We start from the raw sequence: 26,960 nt of genomic DNA, 5'->3' as shown, positions 1-26,960 counted from the left end.
CAGGGACCAAAGCCAAACGCAGCCTCTGCCAAAGCGCGGCGAGGGGCCCAGAGACGGGACGCCACCAGGGACACGCGGGGACGGGCGGACATGTTGGAACGACAGGACACATCAGCGAGACGACACGTGGAGCCGAGCCAGACGAGAGACAGACACGGGAGCAACACGAGAAAAACACGGGAGAAACACGGGACAAACACGAGACAAACACGAGACAGACACGAGACAAACACGAGACAAACACGAGACAAACACGAGACAAACACGAGACAAACACGAGACAAACACGAGACAAACACGAGACAGACACGAGACAGACACGAGACAAACACGAGACAAACACGAGACAAACACGAGACAAACACGGGACAGACACGAGACAGACACGAGACAGACACGAGACAAACAAGAGACAAACACGAGACAAACACGAGACAAACACGAGACAGACACGAGACAAACACGAGACAAACACGGGACAGACACGAGACAGACACGAGCCAGACGAGAGACAGACACGAGACAGACACGAGACAAACACGAGACAAACACGAGACAAACACGAGACAAACACGAGACAGACACGAGACAAACACGAGACAGACACGAGACAAACACGAGACAAACACGAGACAAACAAGAGACAAACACGAGACAAACACGAGACAAACACGAGACAAACACGAGACAAACACGAGACAAACACGAGACAGACACGAGACAAACACGAGACAGACACGAGACAGACACGAGACAAACACGAGACAAACACGAGACAAACACGGGACAGACACGAGACAAACACGTGACGAACACGCGACGAACACGGGACAAACACGAGACAAACACGAGACAGACACGAGACAAACACGAGACAAACACGGGACAGACACGAGACAGACACGAGCCAGACGAGAGACAGACACGGGAGAAACACGGGAGAAACACGGGACAAACACAGGAATAACACGGGACAAACACGAGACAAACACGAGACAAACACGAGACAAACAAGGGAATAACACGAGACAAACACGGGACAAACACGAGACAAACACGAGACAAACACGAGACAAACACGAGACAAACACGGGACAAACACGAGACAAACACGAGAGAAACACGAGACAAACACGAGACAAACACGAGACAAACACGAGACAAACACGAGACAAACACGAGACAAACACGAGACAAACACGAGACAAACACGAGACAGACACGGGACAAACACGAGACAAACACGAGACAAACACGAGACAGACACGAGACAAACACGAGACAAACACGAGACAAACACGAGACAAACACGAGACAGACACGAGACAAACACGAGACAAACACGAGACAAACACGAGACAGACACGAGACAAACACGAGACAAACACGAGACAAACACGAGACAAACACGAGACAGACACGAGACAAACACGAGACAAACACGAGACAAACACGAGACAAACACGAGACAGACACGAGACAGACACGAGACAAACACGAGACAAACACGAGACAAACACGAGACAAACACGAGACAAACACGAGACAAACACGAGACAAACACGAGACAAACAAGGGAATAACACGGGACAAACACGAGACAAACACGAGACAAACACGGGACAAACACGAGACAAACACGGGACAAACACGAGACAAACACGGGACAAACACGAGACAGACACGAGACAAACACGAGACAAACACGAGACAAACATGAGACAAACACAGGAATAACACGGGAAAAACACAAGACAAACACGAGACAAACACGAGACAGACACGAGACAAACACGAGACAAACACGAGACAAACACGAGACAAACATGAGACAGACACGAGACAAACACGAGACAAACATGAGACAAACACAGGAATAACACGGGAAAAACACAAGACAAACACGAGACAAACACGGGACAAACACGAGACAAACACGAGACAAACACGAGACAAACACGAGACAAACACGAGACAAACACGAGACAAACACGAGACAAACACGAGACAAACACGAGACAAACACGAGACAGACACGAGACAAACACGAGACAAACACGAGACAAACACGGGACAAACACGAGACAAACACCGGACAAACACGAGACAGACACGGGACAGACACGAGACAAACACGAGACAAACACGAGACAAACACGAGACAAACACGAGACAAACACGAGACAAACACGAGATAAACACGAGACAAACACGGGAATAACACGGGACAAACACGAGACAAACACGGGAATAACACGGGACAAACACGAGACAAACACGGGACAAACACGGGACAGACACGAGACAAACACGAGACAAACACGAGACAAACACGAGACAAACACGAGATAAACACGAGACAAACACGGGAATAACACGGGACAAACACGAGACAAACACGGGACAAACACGGGACAGACACGAGACAAACACGAGATAAACACGAGACAGACACGAGATAAACACGGGACAAACACGAGACAAACACGAGACAAACACGGGATAAACACGAGACAAACACGGGAATAACACGGGACAAACACGAGACAAACACGAGACAATGTCTTAGTTTAAACTCTTTAACATGTTTATTTTCTGACGTGTTGAGTTTTAACACGTGTGTGTGGCTCCTGGTCTTTCCCTCGGTGGCACAGTGGTTAGTGGTCGATTCCCACAGGATGGGGCCTCTGTGTGGGTTTCCTCCGGTTTCCTCTACCACTAAAAACATGTACAATAGGTGAATCCTCCAGTGGGTGTTTCTGACCGTCAGCCTGGCTTCACATCTGGAGCTCGGTCCCGTCGCCCGCTGCTCCTGACGGGGAGTCCAGCGGCGTCCAGGGGCGGGTCAAACGTGGTATAATGAGAAATAAAGCACCTTAAATACTGACAGTTTGGTATCCACGTGTAGCACGACAGGCAGTGACAGGGCTGGACTGGCCAAATGTCCTGTATTCTGGAAGAGCACAGAGGGGCCACCGGTCCCGCCTCAACCGAGCTTTACCCAAATCTAAAAGCTAAAAAGAAAAGCATCAAAATAGCGAGAAAAAGAGGATGAAAAGTCAACAGAAACATGAGAAAAACACAACAAAAAATACAAAAAATGATAGAAAAAAAAAAAAGACAAAAATATGGCGACGTAACGAAACGTTTCCATCACTTTTGTAGGTCTTAGCTTTCAAATGAGGTGTTACATTGTTGATCTCCAGTCGAGAAGCTTTTAGATTTGGGTAAAGCCCAGTATCAAAGTACATGAATCTAAAAGGAATTCCGTGGAGTATGGTGCACCACAAGGTTCAGTTTTGGGACCATTATTATTTATTATTTATATGAATGATTTTGCTTCTGTTTCTACGACCGCCTTTCCCGCTCTTTTTGCTGATGATGCCGATCAAAAAAATAATAATAAAAAGCCAAACTGGGGAAAATGCACTCGTTAGTGTTCAGGCGGGGGGTAAAAGGTTAAAATATGTATTTGTGGAAGTCACATTTACGGTAATTTGGGCCAGGCTGGTCAGAGTCCAGGGCTGGTTTTCAGTCCAACCCCTGGGCTGTGATCCAAATATGGTCATTTCCTTTGTGAAGAAGAAGAGTTTTCACAGACTTTACAGTTTGACATTGACTCCTCTCGGTGTGAGACGGAGCTTCAGTTTCCCCTGAGGAGACAGACAGAAGCGAAGCCCGTTCATTTTAACGGAGAACGAGGGAAAATATTCTCCGCTCAAATCTGACGTTTAGTCGATTGATTTGTGTAAAATGTCCGATGTTCATTTGCTCCGACATGTCGACACTGCAGCGTTTCTCTGCGGCCTGAAAACAGCTTTGTTTTCCTGTAGTGGCTGATTTTATGTGGACTTCTCCAGCCCCATGTTAACAGATGGGAGAAAAGGGGCGGGACAATATTCATGGCGGCGCCCACGCGAGGCTCCGGAAAAGGTGAATAAAGTAATATATACAGTATCACTGGTGTAATGGGGTCACAGTCACACACTGGAACAATCTATGATAAACCTTTACACAGGGAGAACATACAGGCTCCTCACAGAAAGGCACCGTTCAGGTGGGAATCGAACCCGGGACCTTCTTGCAGTGAACCGTGTTTTTAGTTTTAGTTTGGAAAAAACAAAGAGTTTCAGAAACCGTTTGGAAAATGCGTGACGTTTTCATCCCACACTTTGATCATCACAGACTCACAGAAACTAAACCAGAGCCAAAACCTCTGAGCGAATGAGTCACAAAATAAAAGACACATTATTTACATTTCGACGCTGAAAATATTGATTTATAGTTTTTTTTAAACCCGCGGCTCCTGGACGACTGAGAGCGGCTTTTCTCATCTTTCATATTTGATCCAAACCAGTGAAGAACCAAAGCTCAGTCCGGCCTGGGCTCGGAGCCAAAGGCCTTTTTATTTGTCATTTATTTGAACAAATCTGTAAATAATAAACTCTTCACATTCTGTCACATTATAAACATCATAAACATTATTAACATAAACATTATAAACATAAACATTATAAACATTATAAACATTATAAACATAAACATCATAAACATTATAAACATTATAAACATTATAAACACTATAAACATTATAAACATTATAAACATTATAAACACTATAAACATTATTAACATAAACATTATAAACATTATAAACATTATAAACATTATTAACATAAACATTATAAAAATTATAAACATAAACATTATAAACATTATAAACATTATAAACATAAACATTATAAACATTATAAACATTATAAACATTATTAACATAAACATTATAAACATTATAAACATAAACATTATAAACATCATAAACATTATAAACATTATAAACATTATTAACATTATAAACATAAACATTATAAACATTTTAAACATTATTAACATTATAAACATAAACATTATAAACATAAACATTATAAACATTATAAACATTATAAACATCATAAACATTATAAACATTATAAACATTATTAACATTATAAACATAAACATTATAAACATTTTAAACATTATTAACATTATAAACATAAACATTATAAACATAAACATTATAAACATTATAAACATTATAAACATAAACATTATAAACATTATAAACATTATTAACATAAACATTATAAACATTATAAACATAAACATTATAAACATCATAAACATTATAAACATTATAAACATTATAAACATTATTAACATAAACATTATAAACATTATAAACATTATTAACATTATAAACATAAACATTATAAACATAAACATTATAAACATTATAAACATTATAAACATTATAAACATTATAAACATAAACATTATAAACATTATAAACATTATAAACATAAACATCATAAACATTATAAACATCATAAACATTATAAACATTATAAACATTATAAACATTATAAACATAAACATTATAAACATTATAAACATTATAAACATTATAAACATAAACATTATAAACATTATAAAGATTATAAACATAAACATTATAAACATAAACATTATAAACATTATAAACATTATAAACATCATAAACATTATAAACATTATAAACATTATAAACATTATAAACATTATAAACATAAACATTATAAACATAAACATTATAAACATTATAAACATAAACATTATAAACATAAACATTATAAACATTATAAACATTATAAACATTATAAACATAAACATTATAAACATAAACATTATAAACATTATAAACATTATAAACATTATAAACATTATAAACATAAACATTATAAACATAAACATCATAAACATTATAAACATTATAAACATTATAAACATTAACATTATAAACATTATAAACATCATAAACATTATAAACATTATAAACATAAACATTATAAACATTATAAACATTATAAACATTTTAAACATTATAAACATAAACATTATAAACATAAACATCATAAACATTATAAACATTATAAACATTATAAACATAAACATTATAAACATTATAAACATTATAAACATTAACATTATAAACATTAACATTATAAACATCATAAACATTATAAACATTATAAACATTATAAACATTAACATTATAAACATTATAAACATTATAAACATAAACATTATAAACATTATAAACATAAACATTATAAACATTATAAACATTATAAACATTTTAGGCAAGGCAAGTTTATTTGTAGAGCACAATTCATACACAAGGCAATTCAGTACTTAATTAAGTGCTTCACAGTTGCATAAATACAAGAAAACAAATAGAATCAATAAAAACATCAACATAGAATTAATCAATTACAGTAAAAGGCGAGAGTGCAGATAAAATACTCTCAGTTATGCATCGGTAATGCATTTTAAACTTTCTTATTCACGAACTCCTTTTATTTAAGGATCTTTGGTGAAAAACGCGCAGATTTACAAATGTCACAAACAAATAAACTCAGATCATTTCAAATGTTAAAATAGCGACTTTTCCCGTTTATTGTGTTTAGTTTTTGGCTCAAAGCGAAATAAACTAAAGACAAAAATAACTGAGATTTGATTTGCTGCTTGTCTCTCCGCGCCGCCCTGATCCAGCGGTGAGCCCTGGCTCCGTCTCCCCGGCGCAGGGCTCCTCTCCCCCGCAGACCGCAGCCCCTCGCCCCGGTGTCCGGTCCCAGCGGGAGTCAGCGGGCTGTCAGCGCGGGCCAGGCCGGGGGGAGCTGGCTCGCGGCCCGGCCGCAGATGGCGCGCGGAGCGGTGGGAAAGGTGGAGGTGTGCGAGCGCGGCGCGCGCGCGGGCGGAAACGTAAACAGGGAGATGACGGCGCGGCATAAGCGCTTCCATGTGTGCCAAATGCGTGCCAAATGCGTGCCAAATGCGTGCCAAATGTGTGCCAAATGTGTGCCAAGCGCGCCAGAGCCTCCGCACTCCTCTCCAAAGGGTGACCAGCTCCTTTTAGTTTCCTGCGTGGTCCACGTTTATCTCCTGCTGCGCCTTTGTAAATAATGCTCTTCTTTTCAATGAGGAGTGAAATCTGCACAAACCACGTGATTCTCAAACTGAGCTCTGCTTCAGGGGTCACACGGGGTCACACGGGGTCACACGGGGTCACACGGGGTCACACGGGGTCACACAGGGTCACGTGTGAGGCGTTATTCTCAGGGTCACACATCACAGCGCTGTGTTTTACGCACGGGTCCCCGGTTTCCTCCTGATTCCATCTTGATCTGGTTTAGTCCGTTTATATTTTGGAACCTTTTGTCCGTCCATTATATCGCGCAAAAATAAACAAATAAATTACACAATTAAAGCAAATCAATATATAAGACTCCACTTTCTTCTTTTGTTTCCTCACGTCCTGATCCAAAAGCTCCAGTTTGTCTCTGCGAGTCTCCTCTTCATCCTGACCTGGAGATGTTCAAATATAAAGATAAAGTCCCGCTTTTCCAGAGTGTCAAATGAACAGCGCTTTAAAGTAACTTTCAGTCTCAGTCCAAATGTGTTTGGAAATCAGCAAAAAGAGAAACTCGTGACGCGTTTCGGGGCCTCGGATTTTTCTGTTTTTTGCCCTGACCTCCTTCACGGACTGATCCACTTTGTTCCTCAAAGACTCATCCAAATTACAAACAATTTGCCCCAAATGTTTTTGTCCATTTGACACTGTTTTAGTCAGCATTTTAAATGTTGTTTTGTATTTTAAATGTTGTTTTGTGGTAATAAAATAGCATTATAAACCGGCTCCACGCGCATTCATATCACGTGACCTTTCGTGACCCCCGTGGAGGGTTTTTTTTGGGCTAAAATAAAAATGAATTTTCGTCTCATCAACATCACGGACTTGACCCACTTTTACAGATGTTTCCAGTCGGGATTAAATCTACATTTATTCTTTTGTGTCTTAAATTCATAGATGATAAAACGTCTGGTCCGAAGCGCGTGCGTGTGACCTGCCCATTGTTCATTTCATCATTATTTTAGCCTAAATCCTCCTCCTGCGTCATCTCATGTCCCACATGTTAGAGCCGGTGAACGCGCACGTGTATCTGTGACATGTGGCATTAAAAACATTAACATTAGGTCACATGTCCAGCGCGGTGTCCGAACTCCCCGGATGAGGACGTCCTGTGCCCGGCTCTCCGTCCGGGTGATTCTGGGCTCGCGCTTCTTCTTTCACCAAAGGAACTTCCCGGTGCGTAAACTCAGGCCCGCGCGCCGCTGTTACGTCACGCTTTTCCACCTGCGGAGCTTGGCTCAGGTTCAGCCCTCGGTCCGCGCGGGGCCGGAGCTCTGACCAGGGGAGAGAGGAGGGGGGAGGAGGGGGTGACGCCATCTCACGGAAGAGCAGCAGCAAAGCAGAGACACGGAGGAACTTTGAACGGCTTTCACCGTGAGGAGCGGCGGGAGGAGCGCGGACTCTGCGCGCGCGGGGGTCTTTCCTTCTGCTCAAAAACAAAGTTCTCGGACGTGAAGACGCGGAAAATGGCGACAAACGTGAAGTTTGGAAACTCTGACGCGGCTCAGACTTCTGGCCCGCTCTTCTTCTAACGCTCGCGCTGTGGATTTCAGAGTCTTCTCCGCGGTTCAGAGTCGGGAGCTGCGCGTAAAAGAGGATAAACCCGCGCGGACCGTCTCTCCCCGGGATGGTCACGGCGCTGACGTGTTCACCGCGCGGGTAACGCCTCTCGGACCGCAGCGAGTCAGAGAAACTCCGCAGACTCTTCACGGTTTATTCATCTGCGGTCCCGCCAAAGCCACGGCCCTGCACGCGCTCCCTCAGATCCCAGTCAGCTCTCAGTCGTCCGTGCGCGCCGCAGATCCCCCCCCCCCCCCCCCCCCCCCCCTCTCCTCAGCGTCACCGGAGCGTTCATAAAAAGCCTTTTCTCTTCCGCTCCTGCGCGCGGCCCCGGGGGTTCTCCGTGTGAGCGCGTGCCCGTGTGAGTGAGCGAGCGAGCGCGCGCCCCCCCCCCCTCCCCCGCCTCCCCCACGGGCTGCGCAGCTCGTGCCTCGTCTCTCCTTTTTATCCGCGCGTCCCGCTTTGATCGCCGCCTTGTCTTTGCGCCCGTCTGCCGCTGCGCACTGACGGACGGAGACGCGGCGGAGGAAGAAGACCGAGGAGCGTTCTCTACGCCCGGGGATGAGGCTCGCGGACGGCGGCATGGCGGCAGGAAAAGGCTCGGAAGGCTCCATCAAATGGCAGCTGTGCTACGACATCTCCGCGCGCACCTGGTGGATGGTGAGTTCTTCCTCCCCCGTTTGGTCCGCTTTGGCGCCGCGTCTTTTTCTTGGCTGAGACGCGCGCGCTCTGTGCCTGTGCCAAGTGTCCTCAAAGTCTGTCCTCAGAGTCTGGACTGTTGGCTGCCGCTGCTGCGGAGCTTCCAGTCCGTGTCCACGCGCCCGCACTCACGCACTTGTTTGGGCAGGTTTTGGATTTGTGGAATTTGCGTTTGTTTTTTTTACCGCGCGGCGACTCTTTGTCACTTTATCAACATATTGATCCATAACTTACCGAATTATTCACCTTCATGTTCGACACAGTTAAAGCCTTTTCTTGATCTGACATTTGTTACTTTCCAAACTCACGCGCGTGTCGGTGTGTGTGACCGGATTGTCCGTTTGCGCCGCGGAGCCTTTGATCCAGAGTTTTGGCCACGTCTCCATGAAATGTGTCTCGTTTTTACCGCAGCGTTCGCGCAGTTTGGACTTTTGAGCTGAACATTCTTCGGTGAATCTAAAACCTTTGTCCAAAACCGATTCATTTGTTTTGTTTTATTTCTCTATAATCTTTCCTTTTCTGTATTTAACCTTTGAGTTCACACATATTTCAATCTCTTTCCCCAAACATTTTAAACTTACTGTTGTTTGTTTGTTTTTTTACGCGCTCCTTTTTCAGTCTCTCCAATAATTATGTAAAAAAGAAAAATAATAATAAAGAAACGCGGACATAATTGAATCCGGGAGCCGCGGTTCCGCACGAGCTCTCTTCAGTTCAGGCCGGGCTCCTGCTTTTCCTCTGCAGCTTCTTCAGTAACAACAATAATTACAACAGATTTAGCAGAAGAAGCAGCTCCTTCTGGACATTCCTCTGTCTCTCGCGGCGCTAAAATCTTTTAAACATCAGTGTTTTAAATAAACGCCTCTGATTCCGCGTCTCGGGAAGCGCCTTTCGACGCGCCGCGCGTTCCTTTGCTTTTTTTTTATATTTTTGTCCAAATATTCCCTTTTGTTTGTGTCTGTTCAGAAGCTCCTCTCGTCTCTGTGTTATTATTTTCCTTCCCTTTAAGTTCAGTTTGTGATAAATGATGCGCGGTCCGTCCCGCTGAGGAAACGCGTCGCTCGCGTTATGCTTTTGTGTTCAGGTTTTGTGCCTGATTTAATTTCCTTACAGGTTTGTATTTTCTCTCCATAAGCAGCTGTCACTCCTCGGCCTCCGCGCGCACATCCCCGCTGTATTTCCGCGTCCAGATCTCCAGAAGTCTGTAAAACGCTTCGTTTTGCCGCGCGTAAAACCGGCCCGATCTGCGCCGCTCTTTCCCACCGCCTTCACCGAAACCTCCCAGATATATATATATAATTATTATATACTTAAAAAAAAAATCATAATCCCATCGTTATATATTAATTAAAATGATCCACAATTGTGACCAATGTTTCTCTCGTTTTTATATTCTTATATTTTTATATTTTTATTCACCGCGTTTTCCTTTTCCCGCCGCGCGCCTTTTACGCACGTCTTTCCCGCTCCGCACTGCGCGCTGTGTTTGAGCTCAGTCCGAAATGTCGGATCAAAATACGACATTTAAACGTGACGAGAATTTATTTCAGGATTTTAAACTGCGTGTCATCGTTTGTTGTGACCGTTTTCCTGGATCAGGGAGAAGCTGCGCGTGAAGGAGGGAAATAATGATCAATGTAGAAACACGTGACACGTGTCAGTCACACGTGTTTTTATAGGAAAAATAAATGAATAAATAAATAAATAAATGAGGTGAATTATATTTGGCTTTACTCACATTTGAAAAAAAAATGTTAAAAAAAATGGTCAAAAAGTGATGACGATGTGAGGAAAAGGATCGGCTTGGATTCGTTTTGTGGGTCTTAGCTTTCAAATGAGGCTTCACACTGGTCTACAGGCGGTGACTTTAGTTTATGAGACAAAAACACCAGTGAAATAAACGGGACAAGCCAAAACAACCTTAACTGAGCTCCTGCGTCGGCGAGTCAGGAAATAAAAGCGACTTTTCTCTCCGGCGTTTCGGCTTCATATAAAACATGTATATTAGAGAACAGCACAGCACAACCTTTGCTGGTTTACTTTTTGAATAAATTAGTTTTAAATGTTGTGTTTTTGGTTCTGTAAAAATCCCTGAGACGTCGATCGGTTTAACCTTTAACCTTTGACCTTGTGTTTGTGAAGATCGGGGATAAAATAATAAATAAATCCTTTTTACGCTGAGTTTCTTTCTCTCCTTTGACCCGTTTGAAATAAACAGTGAGTCACAGGTTTTTAATTCTCCTCCGGCCGATGGAACAAACTTGAATCCGTATAAATAAGACAAAGTAAAGTGTGGTTTCACTGGAGGATGAAGCTGATGAGGTCCATGTCTCTGAGAAACACGTCACAGTGAAGCTTTTAGTCCTTTTTGTTTTCATGAAATAACTACAAATAATGTTCAGGTTTAATCTGGGCTTTTATTTTGTGACGTGTTTGATTTTCAGAATAAATCAGGCTCAGATGTTTCAGATGTTTCAGGTGTTTCAGGCTCTGAAGCTTCAGACGCTGCAGGTGGAAACAGCTCAATGTGAAGCTTCAGCTGGAGATAAACCGGCATAAATGTGAGATCATTTATATTTTCATCTAAAAACTAAAACCGTCTTTTCGGATTTTGGATTTCCTGTTTAGTTTATAAATACGCTTTTTTTGGTGGAAAAATCTGTAAAAATGACATCTTCTTCCTTTTTTTTTTTTTACATTCAAACTAAATAAATCAGACGAAGAAGTAGATTTTAAAAAACCTTGTTCAGCCTGAGCGACGTAAACACTGATCTGCAGAACTCGTTATTGTTCACGTTTATTTGTTAGAAACAGATTTAGCTCAAAGTCTGAAATAAAAAACAAAGACTTTTACCTGCAGAGTTTGTGGAGAAAAGAAAGAAAAACAGTCAAAATGAAACTATTTAAAATAACTAAACAAATGCAGTGACTTCGTGACTTCGTTCTGAAATAGAAACACGACATTTTTACTCCTACATTTATTTATTTCTGTATTTATTTATTTCAGTCGTGTTGTTTTTTGTAAATCATTCAGGAGAAACGTTTCCTCTATATTTCCTGAAGGTGAGACTCTGAGTTACTGCGACGTTTATAATAAAAACACATGGTCATTATTTAGGGCAGACGTGTCAAACGCGAGGCCCGCGGGCCGAATCCGGCCCATCAGACCATCTTTATGAACCTGAAACCAGGAGAAAGTCAACTTTTACCTCCCTCATGTTCCTGCTTCAGTTCGAGTCAGATCAGTGCCCTGGATTGGCCTCTGCCTCCCCCCCTCTCTCTCTCCCCCCTCTCTCACTCCCCCTCTCTCTCTCCTCTCTCTCCCGTCTCCTCTCTCGCTCTCCTCTTTCTCTCTCCCCTATTTCTCTCTCCTCTCTCTCTCCTCTCCCTCTTTCTCTCCTCTCTCTCCCTCTCTCTCTCCTCTCTCTCTCCTCTCCCTCTTTCTCTCCTCTCTCTCCTCTCTCTCCCCTCTCTCCTCTCTCTCCTCTCTCTCTCTCCTCTCTCTCCTCTCTCTCCCTCTCTCCTCTCTCTCTCCTCTCCCTCCTTCTCTCCTCTCTCTCCCCTCTCTCCTCTCTCTCCTCTCTCTCCTCTCTCTCTCCTCTCTCTCTCCTCTCCCTCTTTCTCTCCTCTCTCTCCCCTCTCTCCTCTCTCTCTCCTCTCTCTCCCCTCTCTCCTCTCTCTCCTCTCTCTCCTCTCTCTCCTCTCTCTCCTCTCTCTCTCCTCTCTCTCCTCTCTCTCCTCTCTCTCTCCTCTCCCTCTTTCTCTCCTCTCTCTCCTCTCTCTCCTCTCTCTCTCCTCTCTCTCCTCTCTCTCTCCTCTCTCTCTCCTCTTTCTCTCTCTCTCCTCTTTCTCTCTCTCTCCTCTTTCTCTCTCTCTCCTCTCTCTCTCCTCTTTCTCTCTCTCTCCTCTTTCTCTCTCTCTCCTCTTTCTCTCTCTCTCCCCTCTCTCTCTCTCCCCCCTCTCCCCCTCCCCTCCTCTCACTCTCATTAACTTCGTGTGAATCAAAGCCTTTTGTTCTCGTTAATTTGGCTCTTGACACTTTGTCGCTGCAGTGATTAACCTCCGCACAGGCTCCTCCCCCTTTCCTCTCTCTCTCCTCCTCGTCCCGGTTTGACCTCACGCTCCCAAAACGCTCCTCAAACGCTCCTCAAACGCTCCTCAAACGCTCCTCAAACGCTCCTCAAACGCTCCTCAAACGCTCCCAAAACGCTCCTCAAACGCTCCCAAAACGCTCCCAAAACGCTCCTCAAACGCTCCTCAAACGCTCCTCAAACGCTCCCAAAACGCTCCTCAAACGCTCCTCAAACGCTCCTCAAACGCTCCTCAAACGCTCCTCAAACGCTCCCAAAACGCTCCTCAAACGCTCCTCAAACGCTCCTCAAACGCTCCCAAAACGCTCCCAAAACGCTCCTCAAACGCTCCTCAAACGCTCCCAAAACGCTCCTCAAACGCTCCCAAAGCGCTCCTCAAACGCTCCTCAAACGCTCCTCAAACGCTCCCAAAACGCTCCTCAAACGCTCCTCAAACGCTCCCAAAACGCTCCCAAAACGCTCCTCAAACGCTCCTCAAACGCTCCTCAAACGCTCCCAAAACGCTCCTCAAACGCTCCCAAAGCGCTCCTCAAACGCTCCTCAAACGCTCCTCAAACGCTCCTCAAACGCTCCCAAAACGCTCCCAAAACGCTCCTCAAACGCTCCTCAAACGCTCCCAAAACGCTCCCAAAACGCTCCCCAAACGCTCCTCAAACGCTCCTCAAACGCTCCTCAAACGCTCCTCAAACGCTCCTCAAACGCTCCTCAAACGCTCCTCAAACGCTCCTCAAACGCTCCTCAAACTCAGGAACAAAGTCTTCAAGCAAGTACTTTCACTGCAGTATTTTATTCCCTCGTACTTTCACTGCAGTATTTCGTTCCCCTCGTACTTTCACTGCAGTATTTCGTTCCCCTCGTACTTTCACTGCAGTATTTTGTTCCCCTCGTACTTTCACTGCAGTATTTCGTTCCCCTCGTACTTTCACTGCAGTATTTCGTTCCCCTCGTACTTTCACTGCAGTATTTCGTTCCCCTCGTACTTTCACTGCAGTACTTCGTTCCCCTCGTACTTTCACTGCAGTACTTCGTTCCCCTCGTACTTTCACTGCAGTATTTCGTTCCCCTCGTACTTTCACTGCAGTACTTCGTTCCCCTCGTACTTTCACTGCAGTATTTCGTTCCCCTCGTACTTTCACTGCAGTACTTCGTTCCCCTCGTACTTTCACTGCAGTATTTCGTTCCCCTCGTACTTTCACTGCAGTATTTCGTTCCCCTCGTACTTTCACTGCAGTATTTCGTTCCCCTCGTACTTTCACTGCAGTATTTCGTTCCCCTCGTACTTTCACTGCAGTATTTCGTTCCCCTCGTACTTTCACTGCAGTACTTCGTTCCCCTCGTACTTTCACTGCAGTATTTCGTTCCCCTCGTACTTTCACTGCAGTATTTCGTTCCCCTCGTACTTTCACTGCAGTACTTCGTTCCCCTCGTTCTTTCACTGCAGTATTTCGTTCCCCTCGTACTTTCACTGCAGTATTTCGTTCCCCTCGTACTTTCACTGCAGTACTTCGTTCCCCTCGTACTTTCACTGCAGTATTTCGTTCCCCTCGTACTTTCACTGCAGTACTTTGTTCCCCTCGTACTTTCACTGCAGTATTTCGTTCCCCTCGTACTTTCACTGCAGTATTTCGTTCCCCTCGTACTTTCACTGCAGTATTTCGTTCCCCTCGTACTTTCACTGCAGTATTTCGTTCCCCTCATACTTTCACTGCAGTATTTCATTCCCCTCGTACTTTCACTGCAGTATTTCGTTCCCCTCGTACTTTCACTGCAGTATTTCGTTCCCCTCGTACTTTCACTGCAGTACTTCGTTCCCCTCGTACTTTCACTGCAGTATTTCATTCCCCTCGTACTTTCACTGCAGTATTTCGTTCCCCTCATACTTTCACTGCAGTATTTCATTCCCCTCGTACTTTCACTGCAGTATTTCGTTCCCCTCGTACTTTTACTGCAGTATTTCATTCCCCTCGTACTTTCACTGCAGTATTTCGTTCCCCTCGTACTTTCACTGCAGTATTTTATTCCCCTCGTACTTTCACTGCAGTATTTCGTTCCCCTCGTACTTTCACTGCAGTACTTCGTTCCCCTCGTACTTTCACTGCAGTACTTTGTTCCCCTCGTACTTTCACTGCAGTACTTTGTTCCCCTCGTACTTTCACTGCAGTACTTCGTTCCCCTCGTACTTTCACTGCAGTACTTTGTTCCCCTCGTACTTTCACTGCAGTATTTCGTTCCCCTCGTACTTTCACTGCAGTATTTCGTTCCCCTCGTACTTTCACTGCAGTATTTCGTTCCCCTCGTACTTTCACTGCAGTATTTCGTTCCCCTCGTACTTTCACTGCAGTATTTTGTTCCCCTCGTACTTTCACTGCAGTATTTCGTTCCCCTCGTACTTTCACTGCAGTATTTCGTTCCCCTCGTACTTTCACTGCAGTACTTCGTTCCCCTCGTACTTTCACTGCAGTATTTCGCTCCCCTCGTACTTTCACTGCAGTACTTCGTTCCCCTCGTACTTTCACTGCAGTATTTCATTCCCCTCGTACTTTCACTGCAGTATTTCATTCCCCTCGTACTTTCACTGCAGTATTTCGTTCCCCTCGTACTTTCACTGCAGTATTTCGTTCCCCTCGTACTTTCACTGCAGTATTTCGTTCCCCTCGTACTTTCACTGCAGTATTTCATTCCCCTCGTACTTTCACTGCAGTATTTCATTCCCCTCGTACTTTCACTGCAGTACTTCGTTCCCCTCGTACTTTCACTGCAGTACTTCATTCCCCTCGTACTTTCACTGCAGTACTTCGTTCCCCTCGTACTTTCACTGCAGTATTTCGTTCCCCTCGTACTTTCAGGGCAGTATTTCGTTCTCCTCGTACTTTCACTGCAGTATTTCGTTCCCCTCGTACTTTCAGGGCAGTATTTCGTTCCCCTCGTACTTTCACTGCAGTACTTCGTTCCCCTCGTACTTTCACTGCAGTATTTTTTTCCTCTCGTACTTTCACTGCAGTATTTTGTTCCCCTCGTACTTTCACTGCAGTATTTCATTCCCCTCGTACTTTCACTGCAGTATTTCGTTCTCCTCGTACTTTCACTGCAGTATTTCGTTCTCCTCGTACTTTCACTGCAGTATTTCGTTCCCCTCGTACTTTCACTGCAGTACTTCGTTCCCCTCGTACTTTCACTGCAGTATTTCGTTCCCCTCGTACTTTCACTGCAGTATTTCGTTCTCCTCGTACTTTTACTGCAGTACTTTGTTCCCCTCGTACTTTCACTGCAGTACTTCGTTCTCCTCGTACTTTCACTGCAGTATTTCGTTCCCCTCGTACTTTCACTGCAGTACTTCGTTCCCCTCGTACTTTCACTGCAGTATTTCGTTCCCCTCGTACTTTCACTGCAGTATTTCGCTCCCCTCGTACTTTCACTGCAGTATTTTGTTCCCCTCGTACTTTCACTGCAGTATTTTGTTCCCCTCGTACTTTCACTGCAGTACTTCGTTCCCCTCGTATTTTCACTGCAGTACTTCGTTCCCCTCATACTTTCACTGCAGTATTTCGTTCCCCTCGTACTTTCACTGCAGTACTTCGTTCCCCTCGTACTTTCACTGCAGTACTTCCTCTTGACCCTTGACCCTCTGTGCTGTTCTTGTGGGAGGCGGGGTTTAGTCCCGCCGTTAGCCAATAGGAGCCCTTCCTGCCTGACCTCTCCTCTCTGACGTCACGTCCGTCCTGAGGCCTCGGCTGCAGTGGTGCATTGTGGGTAAGCCGGTGGTGCATTGTGGGTAAACCGGTGGTGCATTGTGGGTAAACCGGTGGTGCATTGTGGGTAAACCGGTGGTGCATTGTGGGTAAACCGGTGGTGCATTGTGGGTAAGCCGGTGGTGCATTGTGGGTAAGCCGGTGGTGCATTGTGGGTAAGCCGGTGGTCGTGGTGAATGGTGAGTCTGCCCCAGGGCGGCTGTGGCTACAATAGTAACTTACTTGACCTAACTTTGTGTAAAACATGGATTTCGTCCAGGTTTTCGTCGGGACAGAACATGTTAATGAACATACATGTGCCTCATGCATGTAAACGAGCCAGATCGCAGCTTTGGGCTCATTTCCAGCCGTCGTCCCCCATGTGCTCTCCACACACATCCCTATTGTACATGTTTTAGTGGTAGGGGAACCCGGAGGAAACCTACACAGACACGGGGAGAACATGAAGCTCCACAGAGAGGCCCGTCCAGGAGGGAATCGAACCCGGGACCTTCTGTGAAGCACGAGCTCTAACCACTGAGCCACCGGGCCTGTGCTTCCTGAGGCCCCAGTGTGTCTTGTACTTTAACTGCAGTACATTGTCCTGTACTTGAACTTGTCCTGCAGTAATCCTCCTCTAATCCTCCTCTCTGTGTACTTGTACTGCAGTATTCCCTCGTGTACTTGTCCTGCAGTATTCCTCCTCTAATCCTCCTCTCTGTGTACTTGGACTGCAGTATTCCCTCGTGTACTTGTCCTGCAGTATTCCTCCTCTAATCCTCCTCTCTGTGTACTTGTACTGCAGTATTCCCTCGTGTACTTGTACCGCAGTATTCCCTGTGTGTGAGTTGACTCTGGGATAAACATCTGCTAAAAGTTACTGTCCTGAACACACACCTGCAGAGTGTGTGTGTGTGTGTGTGTGTGTGTGTGTGTGTGTGTGTGTGTGTGTGTGTGTGTGTGTGTGTGTGTGTGTGTGTGTGTGTGTGTGTGTGTGTGTGTGTGTGTGTGTGTGTGTGTGTGTGTGTGTGTGTGTGTACTCGGCGTGTACTTTGCGCAGTAGTGGTAGTACTTCAGTATCTGGTCCTGATTTGCAGCTGGGAGCTCGTCCAGCTCTGATTACTGAGGAGGAAATGAGAGGATCACGACCGTCTCCGCCGACTTCCTCCTGAAAACACTGGCTTTACAGAGGAGGAGTCCAACCTGTGACCCAGAGGCCGGGAGTCCAACCTGTGACCCAGAGGCCGGGAGTCCAACCTGTGACCCAGAGGCCGGGAGTCCAACCTGTGACCCAGAGGCCGGGAGTCCAACCTGTGACCCAGAGGAGGAGTCCAACCTGTGACCCAGAGGCCGGGAGTCCAACCTGTGACCCAGAGGCCGGGAGTCCAACCTGTGACCCAGAGGCCGGGAGTCCAACCTGTGACCCAGAGGCCGGGAGTCCAACCTGTGACCCAGAGGCCGGGAGTCCAACCTGTGACCCAGAGGCCGGGAGTCCAACCTGTGACCCAGAGGCCGGGAGTCCAACCTGTGACCCTCTGACAGAGGCCGGGAGTCCAACCTGTGACCCAGAGGCCGGGAGTCCAACCTGTGACCCTCTGACAGAGGCCGGGAGTCCAACCTGTGACCCAGAGGCCGGGAGTCCAACCTGTGACCCAGAGGCCGGGAGTCCAACCTGTGACCCAGAGGCCGGGAGTCCAACCTGTGACCCAGAGGCCGGGAGTCCAACCTGTGACCCAGAGGCCGGGAGTCCAACCTGTGACCCAGAGGCCGGGAGTCCAACCTTTGACCCTCTGACCGCTGTACCACAGGCTAACCGCTGTGCCACAGGCTAACCCCTGTACCACAGGCTAACCCCTGTGCCACAGGCTAACCCCTGTACCACAGGCTAACCCCTGTGCCACAGGCTAACCCCTGTACCACAGGCTAACCCCTGTACCACAGGCTAACCCCTGTACCACAGGCTAACCCCTGTACCACAGGCTAACCCCTGTACCACGGGCTAACCGCTGTGCCACAGGCTAACCGCTGTGCCACAGGCTAACCCCTGTACCACAGGCTAACCGCTGTGCCACAGGCTAACCCCTGTGCCACAGGCTAACCCCTGTACCACAGGCTAACCCCTGTACCACGGGCTAACCCCTGTACCACAGGCTAACCCCTGTACCACGGGCTAACCCCTGTACCACAGGCTAACCGCTGTGCCACAGGCTAACCCCTGTGCCACAGGCTAACCGCTGTGCCACAGGCAAACCGCTGTGCCACAGGCTAACCCCTGTACCACAGGCTAACCCCTGTACCACAGGCTAACCCCTGTACCACGGGCTAACCCCTGTACCACAGGCTAACCGCTGTACCACAGGCTAACCGCTGTACCACAGGCTAACCGCTGTGCCACAGGCTAACCCCTGTACCACAGGCTAACCGCTGTGCCACAGGCTAACCCCTGTACCACAGGCTAACCGCTGTGCCACAGGCTAACCGCTGTACCACAGGCTAACCGCTGTACCACAGGCTAACCACTGTACCACAGGCTAACCCCTGTACCACAGGCTAACCCCTGTACCACAGGCTAACCCCTGTACCACAGGCTAACCCCTGTACCACAGGCTAACCCCTGTACCACAGGCTAACCGCTGTGCCACAGGCTAACCCCTGTGCCACAGGCTAACCGCTGTGCCACAGGCTAACCGCTGTGCCACAGGCTAACCCCTGTGCCACAGGCTAACCCCTGTGCCACAGGCTCTCTCAGCCCAAACGCCGGCAGTAAAACATTAATAATTGAGCACAAAAATGACGTATATCACGTCATTTTTTTCACGCAGTATCAGGAGGAAAACCACTAAAACATGTACACTAGGGTCTCCTCTGGGGTCAGGATGAAGGAGAGCGATCCATGTGCTGCTTCATTATAGAGACGCTGCAGGAGAACAAGTAAAAAAGTAGAGAAGTGAAGTGTCATTCATTGTCGGAGGCGCGATACACAATACACACTAATGGAATCACGGAGAAGAAGCTAACAGGCTAACAGCTAAGCTAACTGCGGGCTAGCACCACTTAAATGGACTTAAATGGCGGTATGTGGTCATACCGCCTTTGCGATGCCCAATCCCGTCAGACCTTGGAAGCTAAGCAGGGAAGGGCCTGGTCGGTACTTGGATGGGAGACCAGGAAGCCTGAGCGAATGTAGTGAGTGACTGAGTGGTTGGTGGTGGTCGGAGGGGCCGATGGCGCAGACTGGTCGCCTCGCTTCCGTCAGTCTACCCCAGGGCAGCTGTGGCTACAATAGTAGCTTTTTTCAGTTTTTCTTCTTCTAGTTTTTGTCGGTGTTTTGCTATATATAAGAAGCTTTTAGATTTGGGTAAAGCCGATATGGAGAAAATGTGCTCGGTTCAGGCGAGGGTGAAAGAACAGTCTGGAAACTCAGACAGTCTTTGGTCAAAGTCGCTCTGATTCTTGTGTTAAAGTGAAGTTTGCAGCAGGTCCAGAGTGGGCCGGTCCAGGTCCAGAGTGGGCCGGTCCAGGTCCAGAGTGGGCCGGTCCAGGTCCAGAGCGGGCCGGTCCAGGTCCAGAGTGGGCCGGTCCAGGTTGAGCTCGGGCCGGTCCTGGTCCAGAGTGGGCCGGTCTAGAGTGGGCCAGTCCAGGTCCAGTAGAAGAATGTCCTCATGAAGCCTCACGGACAGACGACAACTACACGGGTTCATCACGGCGTCCAGAAGGACCAGGAGGAGGTTCGAGACGTCTGACCAAGGGTGACAGGGTGACTGGGTGAGAGTGAGAGTGAGAGTGAGCAGGACCGGAGCAAAAAATACAAACAGTAGCAATAATTTTCTTTTTATTTCATCTTGAAATCATCTGGGGACCCAAGGCCGCGCGACCCCCCAAGGGGTCTCGGCCCCCACTTTGGGAACCGCTGAATCATGGCTCTGTAGATGTTTCCATAAACACCGTCAGCAGTTTGGAAACACTTTTATGTCTCGGCTTTTCTTTATTTCCCAAATATTTAATAATACTGTAAATGTGTTTCATTATGTTTTAAATTCTCTTCTTTCTCGGCCGTGTCTCCTTCAGCTTCAGTCAGAAGGTCGGTCAGAAGGTCAGTCAGAAGGTCAGTCAGAAGGTCGGTCAGGGGTTAGCCTTCTGACCTTCTGGTCGGTCAGAAGGTCGGTCAGAAGGTCGGTCAGAAGGTCGGTCAGAAGGTCAGTCAGAAGGTCAGTCAGAAGGTCGGTCAGGGGTTAGCCTTCTGACCTTCTGGTCGGTCAGAAGGTCGGTCAGAAGGTCGGTCAGAAGGTCGGTCAGAAGGTCGGTCAGAAGGTCGGTCAGAAGGTCAGTCAGAAGGTCGGTCAGAAGGTCAGTCAGAAGGTCGGTCAGGGGTTAGCCTTCTGACCTTCTGGTCGGTCAGAAGGTCGGTCAGAAGGTCGGTCAGAAGGTCGGTCAGAAGGTCGGTCAGAAGGTCGGTCAGAAGGTCAGTCAGAAGGTCGGTCAGAAGGTCGGTCAGAAGGTCAGTCAGAAGGTCGGTCAGAAGGTCAGTCAGAAGGTCAGTCAGAAGGTCGGTCAGAAGGTCAGTCAGAAGGTCAGTCAGAAGGTCGGTCAGAAGGTAGGTCAGGGGTTAGCCTTCTGACCTTCTGGTCGGTCAGCTGCCAGTAATATGGAGAACATTTACAGTGATGTGGAGAACATTATGGAGAACATTTACAGTGATATGGAGAACATTATGGAGAACATTTGCAGTAATATGGAGAACATTATGGAGAACATTTACAGTAACATGGAGAACATTATGGAGAACATTTACAGTAATATGGAGAACATTATGGAGAACATTTACAGTAACATGGAGAACATTATGGAGAACATTTACAGTAACATGGAGAACATTTACAGTGATATGGAGAACATTTACAGTGATGTGGAGAACATTATGGAGAACATTTGCAGTAATATGGAGAACATTATGGAGAACATTTACAGTAACATGGAGAACATTTACAGTGATATGGGGAACATTTACAGTGATGTGGAGAACATTATGGAGAACATTTACAGTGATATGGAGAACATTTACAGTGATGTGGAGAACATTTACAGTGATGTGGAGAACATTATGGAGAACATTTACAGTAATATGGAGAACATTTACAGTGATGTGGAGAACATTATGGAGAACATTTACAGTAATATGGAGAACATTTACAGTAATATGGAGAACATTTACAGTGATGTGGAGAACATTATGGAGAACATTTACAGTAACATGGAGAACATTATGGAGAACATTTACAGTAACATGGGGAACATTTACAGTAACATGGAGAACATTTACAGTAACATGGAGAACATTATGGAGAACATTATGGAGAACATTATGGAGAACATTATGGAGAACATTTACAGTAACATGGAGAGCATTATGGAGAACATTTACAGTAACATGGAGAACATTATGGAGAACATTTACAGTAACATGGGGAACATTATGGAGAACATTTACAGTAACATGGGGAACATTTACAGTAACATGGAGAACATTATGGAGAACATTATGGAGAACATTATGGAGAACATTATGGAGAACATTTACAGTAACATGGAGAACATTATGGAGAACATTTACAGTAACATGGAGAACATTATGGAGAACATTTACAGTAACATGGAGAACATTATGGAGAACATTTACAGTAACATGGGGAACATTATGGAGAACATTTACAGTGATATGGAGAACATTATGGAGAACATTTACAGTAACATGGAGAACATTATGGAGAACATTTACAGTAACATGGAGAACATTATGGAGAACATTATGGAGAACATTATGGAGAACATTTACAGTAACATGGAGAACATTATGGAGAACATTTACAGTAACATGGAGAACATTATGGAGAACATTTACAGTGATATGGAGAACATTTACAGTAACATGGAGAACATTATGGAGAACATTTACAGTAACATGGGGAACATTATGGAGAACATTTACAGTAACATGGAGAACATTATGGAGAACATTTACAGTGATATGGAGAACATTATGGAGAACATTTACAGTAACATGGAGAACATTATGGAGAACATTTACAGTAACATGGGGAACATTATGGAGAACATTTACAGTAACATGGGGAACATTATGGAGAACATTTACAGTGATATGGGGAACATTATGGAGAACATTTACAGTAACATGGGGAACATTATGGAGAACATTTACAGTAACATGGAGAACATTATGGAGAACATTTACAGTAACATGGGGAACATTATGGAGAACATTTACAGTAACATGGAGAACATTATGGAGAACATTTACAGTAACATGGAGAACATTATGGGGAACATTTACAGTAACATGGAGAACATTTACAGTAATATGGAGAACATTATGGAGAACATTTACAGTAACATGGAGAACATTATGGAGAACATTTACAGTAACATGGGGAACATTATGGAGAACATTTACAGTAACATGGGGAACATTATGGAGAACATTTACAGTAACATGGGGAACATTATGGAGAACATTTACAGTAACATGGAGAACATTATGGAGAACATTTACAGTAACATGGAGAACATTATGGAGAACATTTACAGTAACATGGAGAACATTATGGGGAACATTTACAGTAACATGGAGAACATTTACAGTAATATGGAGAACATTATGGAGAACATTTACAGTAACATGGAGAACATTATGGAGAACATTTACAGTAACATGGGGAACATTATGGAGAACATTTACAGTAACATGGGGAACACTATGGAGAACATTTACAGTAACATGGGGAACATTATGGAGAACATTTACAGTAACATGGAGAACATTTACAGTAACATGGGGAACATTATGGAGAACATTTACAGTCTGAACTCCTGGGCGACGCTGAAAAGCCGCCGGTCTCACGCCGGACTCCAGATGGTCGGTCTCAGCTTTCCCCGGTCGTGGGTCCTCAGTCCGGGACAAAGGGAGGCCTGTGCGGCGTCACTGGATCTACCTGAGGCGAGGTCAGGCCCGGGTCAGACGGAGGGAGTGGAGGACGTGACTGTGACTCTGCAGCCGGGGGAGAAGGAGAGGAGCCAAACCTTCAGCCTCAGCGCGGGAGGAGGAGGGAGGAGGGAGGAGGGAGGAGAAGGGAGGATAGGGGAGGAGGACAAGGAAGGAGAAGAGAGGATGGGGAGGAGGACAAGGAAGGAGAAGAGAGGATAGGGGAGGAGGAGAAGGTAGGATAGGGGAGGATAGGGGGGGGGCGTGGTCTTTGTCGGCCATTTTAGAATCTCAGGCTGAACCATGTGACGGGGAAACTGTGTGGCTGCGTCCGAAACGAGCAGATTTGTAAGCGCCATGACAAGATGCTTCCGAATTGGTCTGTCAGTTAGGAAGGAGTTAGGAAAAGGAGCCTCGATGCTAACTATCATAGCCACTTTAGCATAGGGACCTCTGATGCTAACTATCATAGCCACTTTAGCATAGGGACCTCTGATGCTAACTATCATAGCCACTTTAGCATAGGGACCTCTGATGCTAACTATCATAGCCACTTTAGCATAGGGACCTCTGATGCTAACTATCATAGCCACTTTAGCATAGGGACCACTGATGCTAACTATCATAGTCACTTTAGCATAGGGACCTCTGATGCTAACTATCATAGACACTTTAGCATAGGGACCACTGATGCTAACTATCATAGCCACTTTAGCATAGGGACCACTGATGCTAACTATCATAGCCACTTTAGCATAGGGACCTCTGATGCTAACTATCATAGCCACTTTAGCATAGGGACCTCTGGTGCTAACTATCATAGCCACTTTAGCATAGGGACCTCTGATGCTAACTATCATAGCCACTTTAGCATAGGGACCTCTGGTGCTAACTATCATAGCCACTTTAGCATAGGGACCTCTGATGCTAACTATCATAGCCACTTTAGCATAGGGACCTCTGATGCTAACTAACCGGTGATTAGGAGCTATGTGACATCCCATAAGCCACTGCACCAAATCCCCCCCCCCCCCCGACACTATGTTGTTGTTGGACAGTAGGGGGCGACATGCACTTTTGTTTGGCCTGCACTCCACCGATAACTTTAAAGAAGAAGAAAAGCAGCTGTTGGTGATGTCACTTCCCTTTCCCCTGTTTAAGGACGGACGGATTGTTCAAAATGCTGCTGAAGCTCTAGTTCCCTAACTGCACAGATCTAACAGTCGACCCATGAAAGGTTAAGGGTCAGAGGTCAGTGTTAGAGCTTAGAGGCTGTAATGTGATGGTTTCAGATGCAGCCTGTGTTTGGTTTTTATTAGTTTGATCTGAACAGTTCGATCTTCTTGTTTTATGTAGCATTAAAACTCACCAGCTAAAGTAGCCATCATGCTAATGGTGTTCACCTGTGGGCGGGGCTTCCCAGTAGGACAGAGAGCTGCAGGTCTCAGGTGTCATGGAGGAGTTCCTTCTGTTTGGTAAGAACCGGAGTGTTTGTGTAAAGTCTGTCGACCTTTTTCAGTAACTGAGATACAAGATACAGGTATTAGTACTACTATATACTATATTATTACTACTATATACTATATTAGTCTGTACATTTCAAATAACTGGGGCTACAAGAGCATTTCAATGGTTTGTATTGATGTATTAAAAAACAAAACAAACTCTCCCCAAATAAAAAACACTAAATCCAGGTGGACTCTGGGGGAAAGATCTGCAGTTTGGGATTAACAAAAACACAGAGAAATGAGGAAAGAGAAGGAAAAGGAAATCTATGCCATAAGTATTACTATTTTCAGTTTATATTTTGCCTAAAGTAACTCAAAGTAACTCAAAGTAACCTTTTCTAAAAACTTCTTGGGAAAAAAAAAAAAAAGAGTCAAAATTGTGACAAAAACAACGTCAACAAAGATAAAAACACAATAAAACATGACAAAAATAGTGACGACAACACAAGGAAAACTGTAGTTCAGTCGGTCTTCGCTCCAGAAGCTTTTAGATTTGGGTAAATCCGAACTGATGAAGGAAATGTTATAGTGGGGATTTTTTGTTGTTTTTTAAATGTTTTCCCATTGTAATTTGCCTTTTTTTTTTTAAATGTCCCCGTTTCTTCTGTGAGAAATGGGACTTCCTGCTCTTGGTGACCTCCCGGTGACCTCCCCATGACCTCCCGGTGACCTCTCTCCTCTCTCCTTCGGGACGCTTCATAAAGTCCCCAAACAAAAGGAAAGGATGTGTTTAAATAACCCTTTTTTCTTGTAGGTTTTATAACAGTGTTCAGGACTGACTTCTTATCCAGCGCATGAGGATAAACGTTTGACCCTTGACCTCTTGTCCAGTCCCTATAACCAACACATGCAGAAATAGGAGCCGAATCTTCGGGATCGGATCGTTTAAAAGAGCCGTTCTACAGACTGGCTTATTTTTACATGGATTTTTAACCTATACTGTCCAGTTCGTCTTTACCCAAATCTAAAAGCTTCTGGACTGGAGTTTACAGCTTTAAGTGTGACGTCAGGACTTCTGTTTCCGGGTCCGAGCAGAGCGGAGAATACGTGAGAAAAAAAACATTTAAAACTCTTAAAAACAACCGGCAATATTTGTGAAACTCCACAGAGAGTTACTGAACCGACTTATTTATCAGACTCATGAGCCAAAAATGCCGCACCTGCTGCTAAAAAAGTATTATTTACTAAAGTCGGTACTTCCGGGGTTAGCGTAGCTGCGTTAGCATTTATCTCCGCTAACCAGGATGTAGTGATTTTGGTAAATATGACTTTTATAGCAGTAGGTTCAGCATGTTTGGCTCATGGGCCTGATAATGATGCTACATGTTAGCCTCGTGCTAATGCTAACGCTAGCTAGCCCTTGCTATGACTGCCGTTTTTTTCGCT

The 26,960-nt window shown here is 45.3% G+C and overlaps 1 protein-coding gene across 1 annotated transcript in view; it reads left to right on the top strand.

The window, feature by feature from the left end:
• Window positions 1–9,032: 9,032 nt before the first annotated feature.
• Window positions 9,033–26,960, top strand: part of nfia (nuclear factor I/A) — a gene marked incomplete at its 3' end in the record, with an annotated part of 57,365 nt that continues 39,437 nt past the window's right edge. The window contains exon 1 of the mRNA XM_079559056.1: window positions 9,033–9,211. Within this exon, the coding sequence (XP_079415182.1) occupies window positions 9,113–9,211 (99 nt within the window). The 5' untranslated portion in view covers window positions 9,033–9,112. The remainder of the gene's footprint in view (window positions 9,212–26,960) is intronic.

Source organism: Gobius niger (assembly GCF_951799975.1).
Source record: "Gobius niger genome assembly, chromosome: 6".
In the NCBI taxonomy this organism is placed as follows: domain Eukaryota; kingdom Metazoa; phylum Chordata; class Actinopteri; order Gobiiformes; family Gobiidae; genus Gobius; species Gobius niger.
The sequence above is the reverse complement of the archived record's forward strand: the minus strand, read 5'-3'. Positions and strand labels throughout refer to the sequence as shown.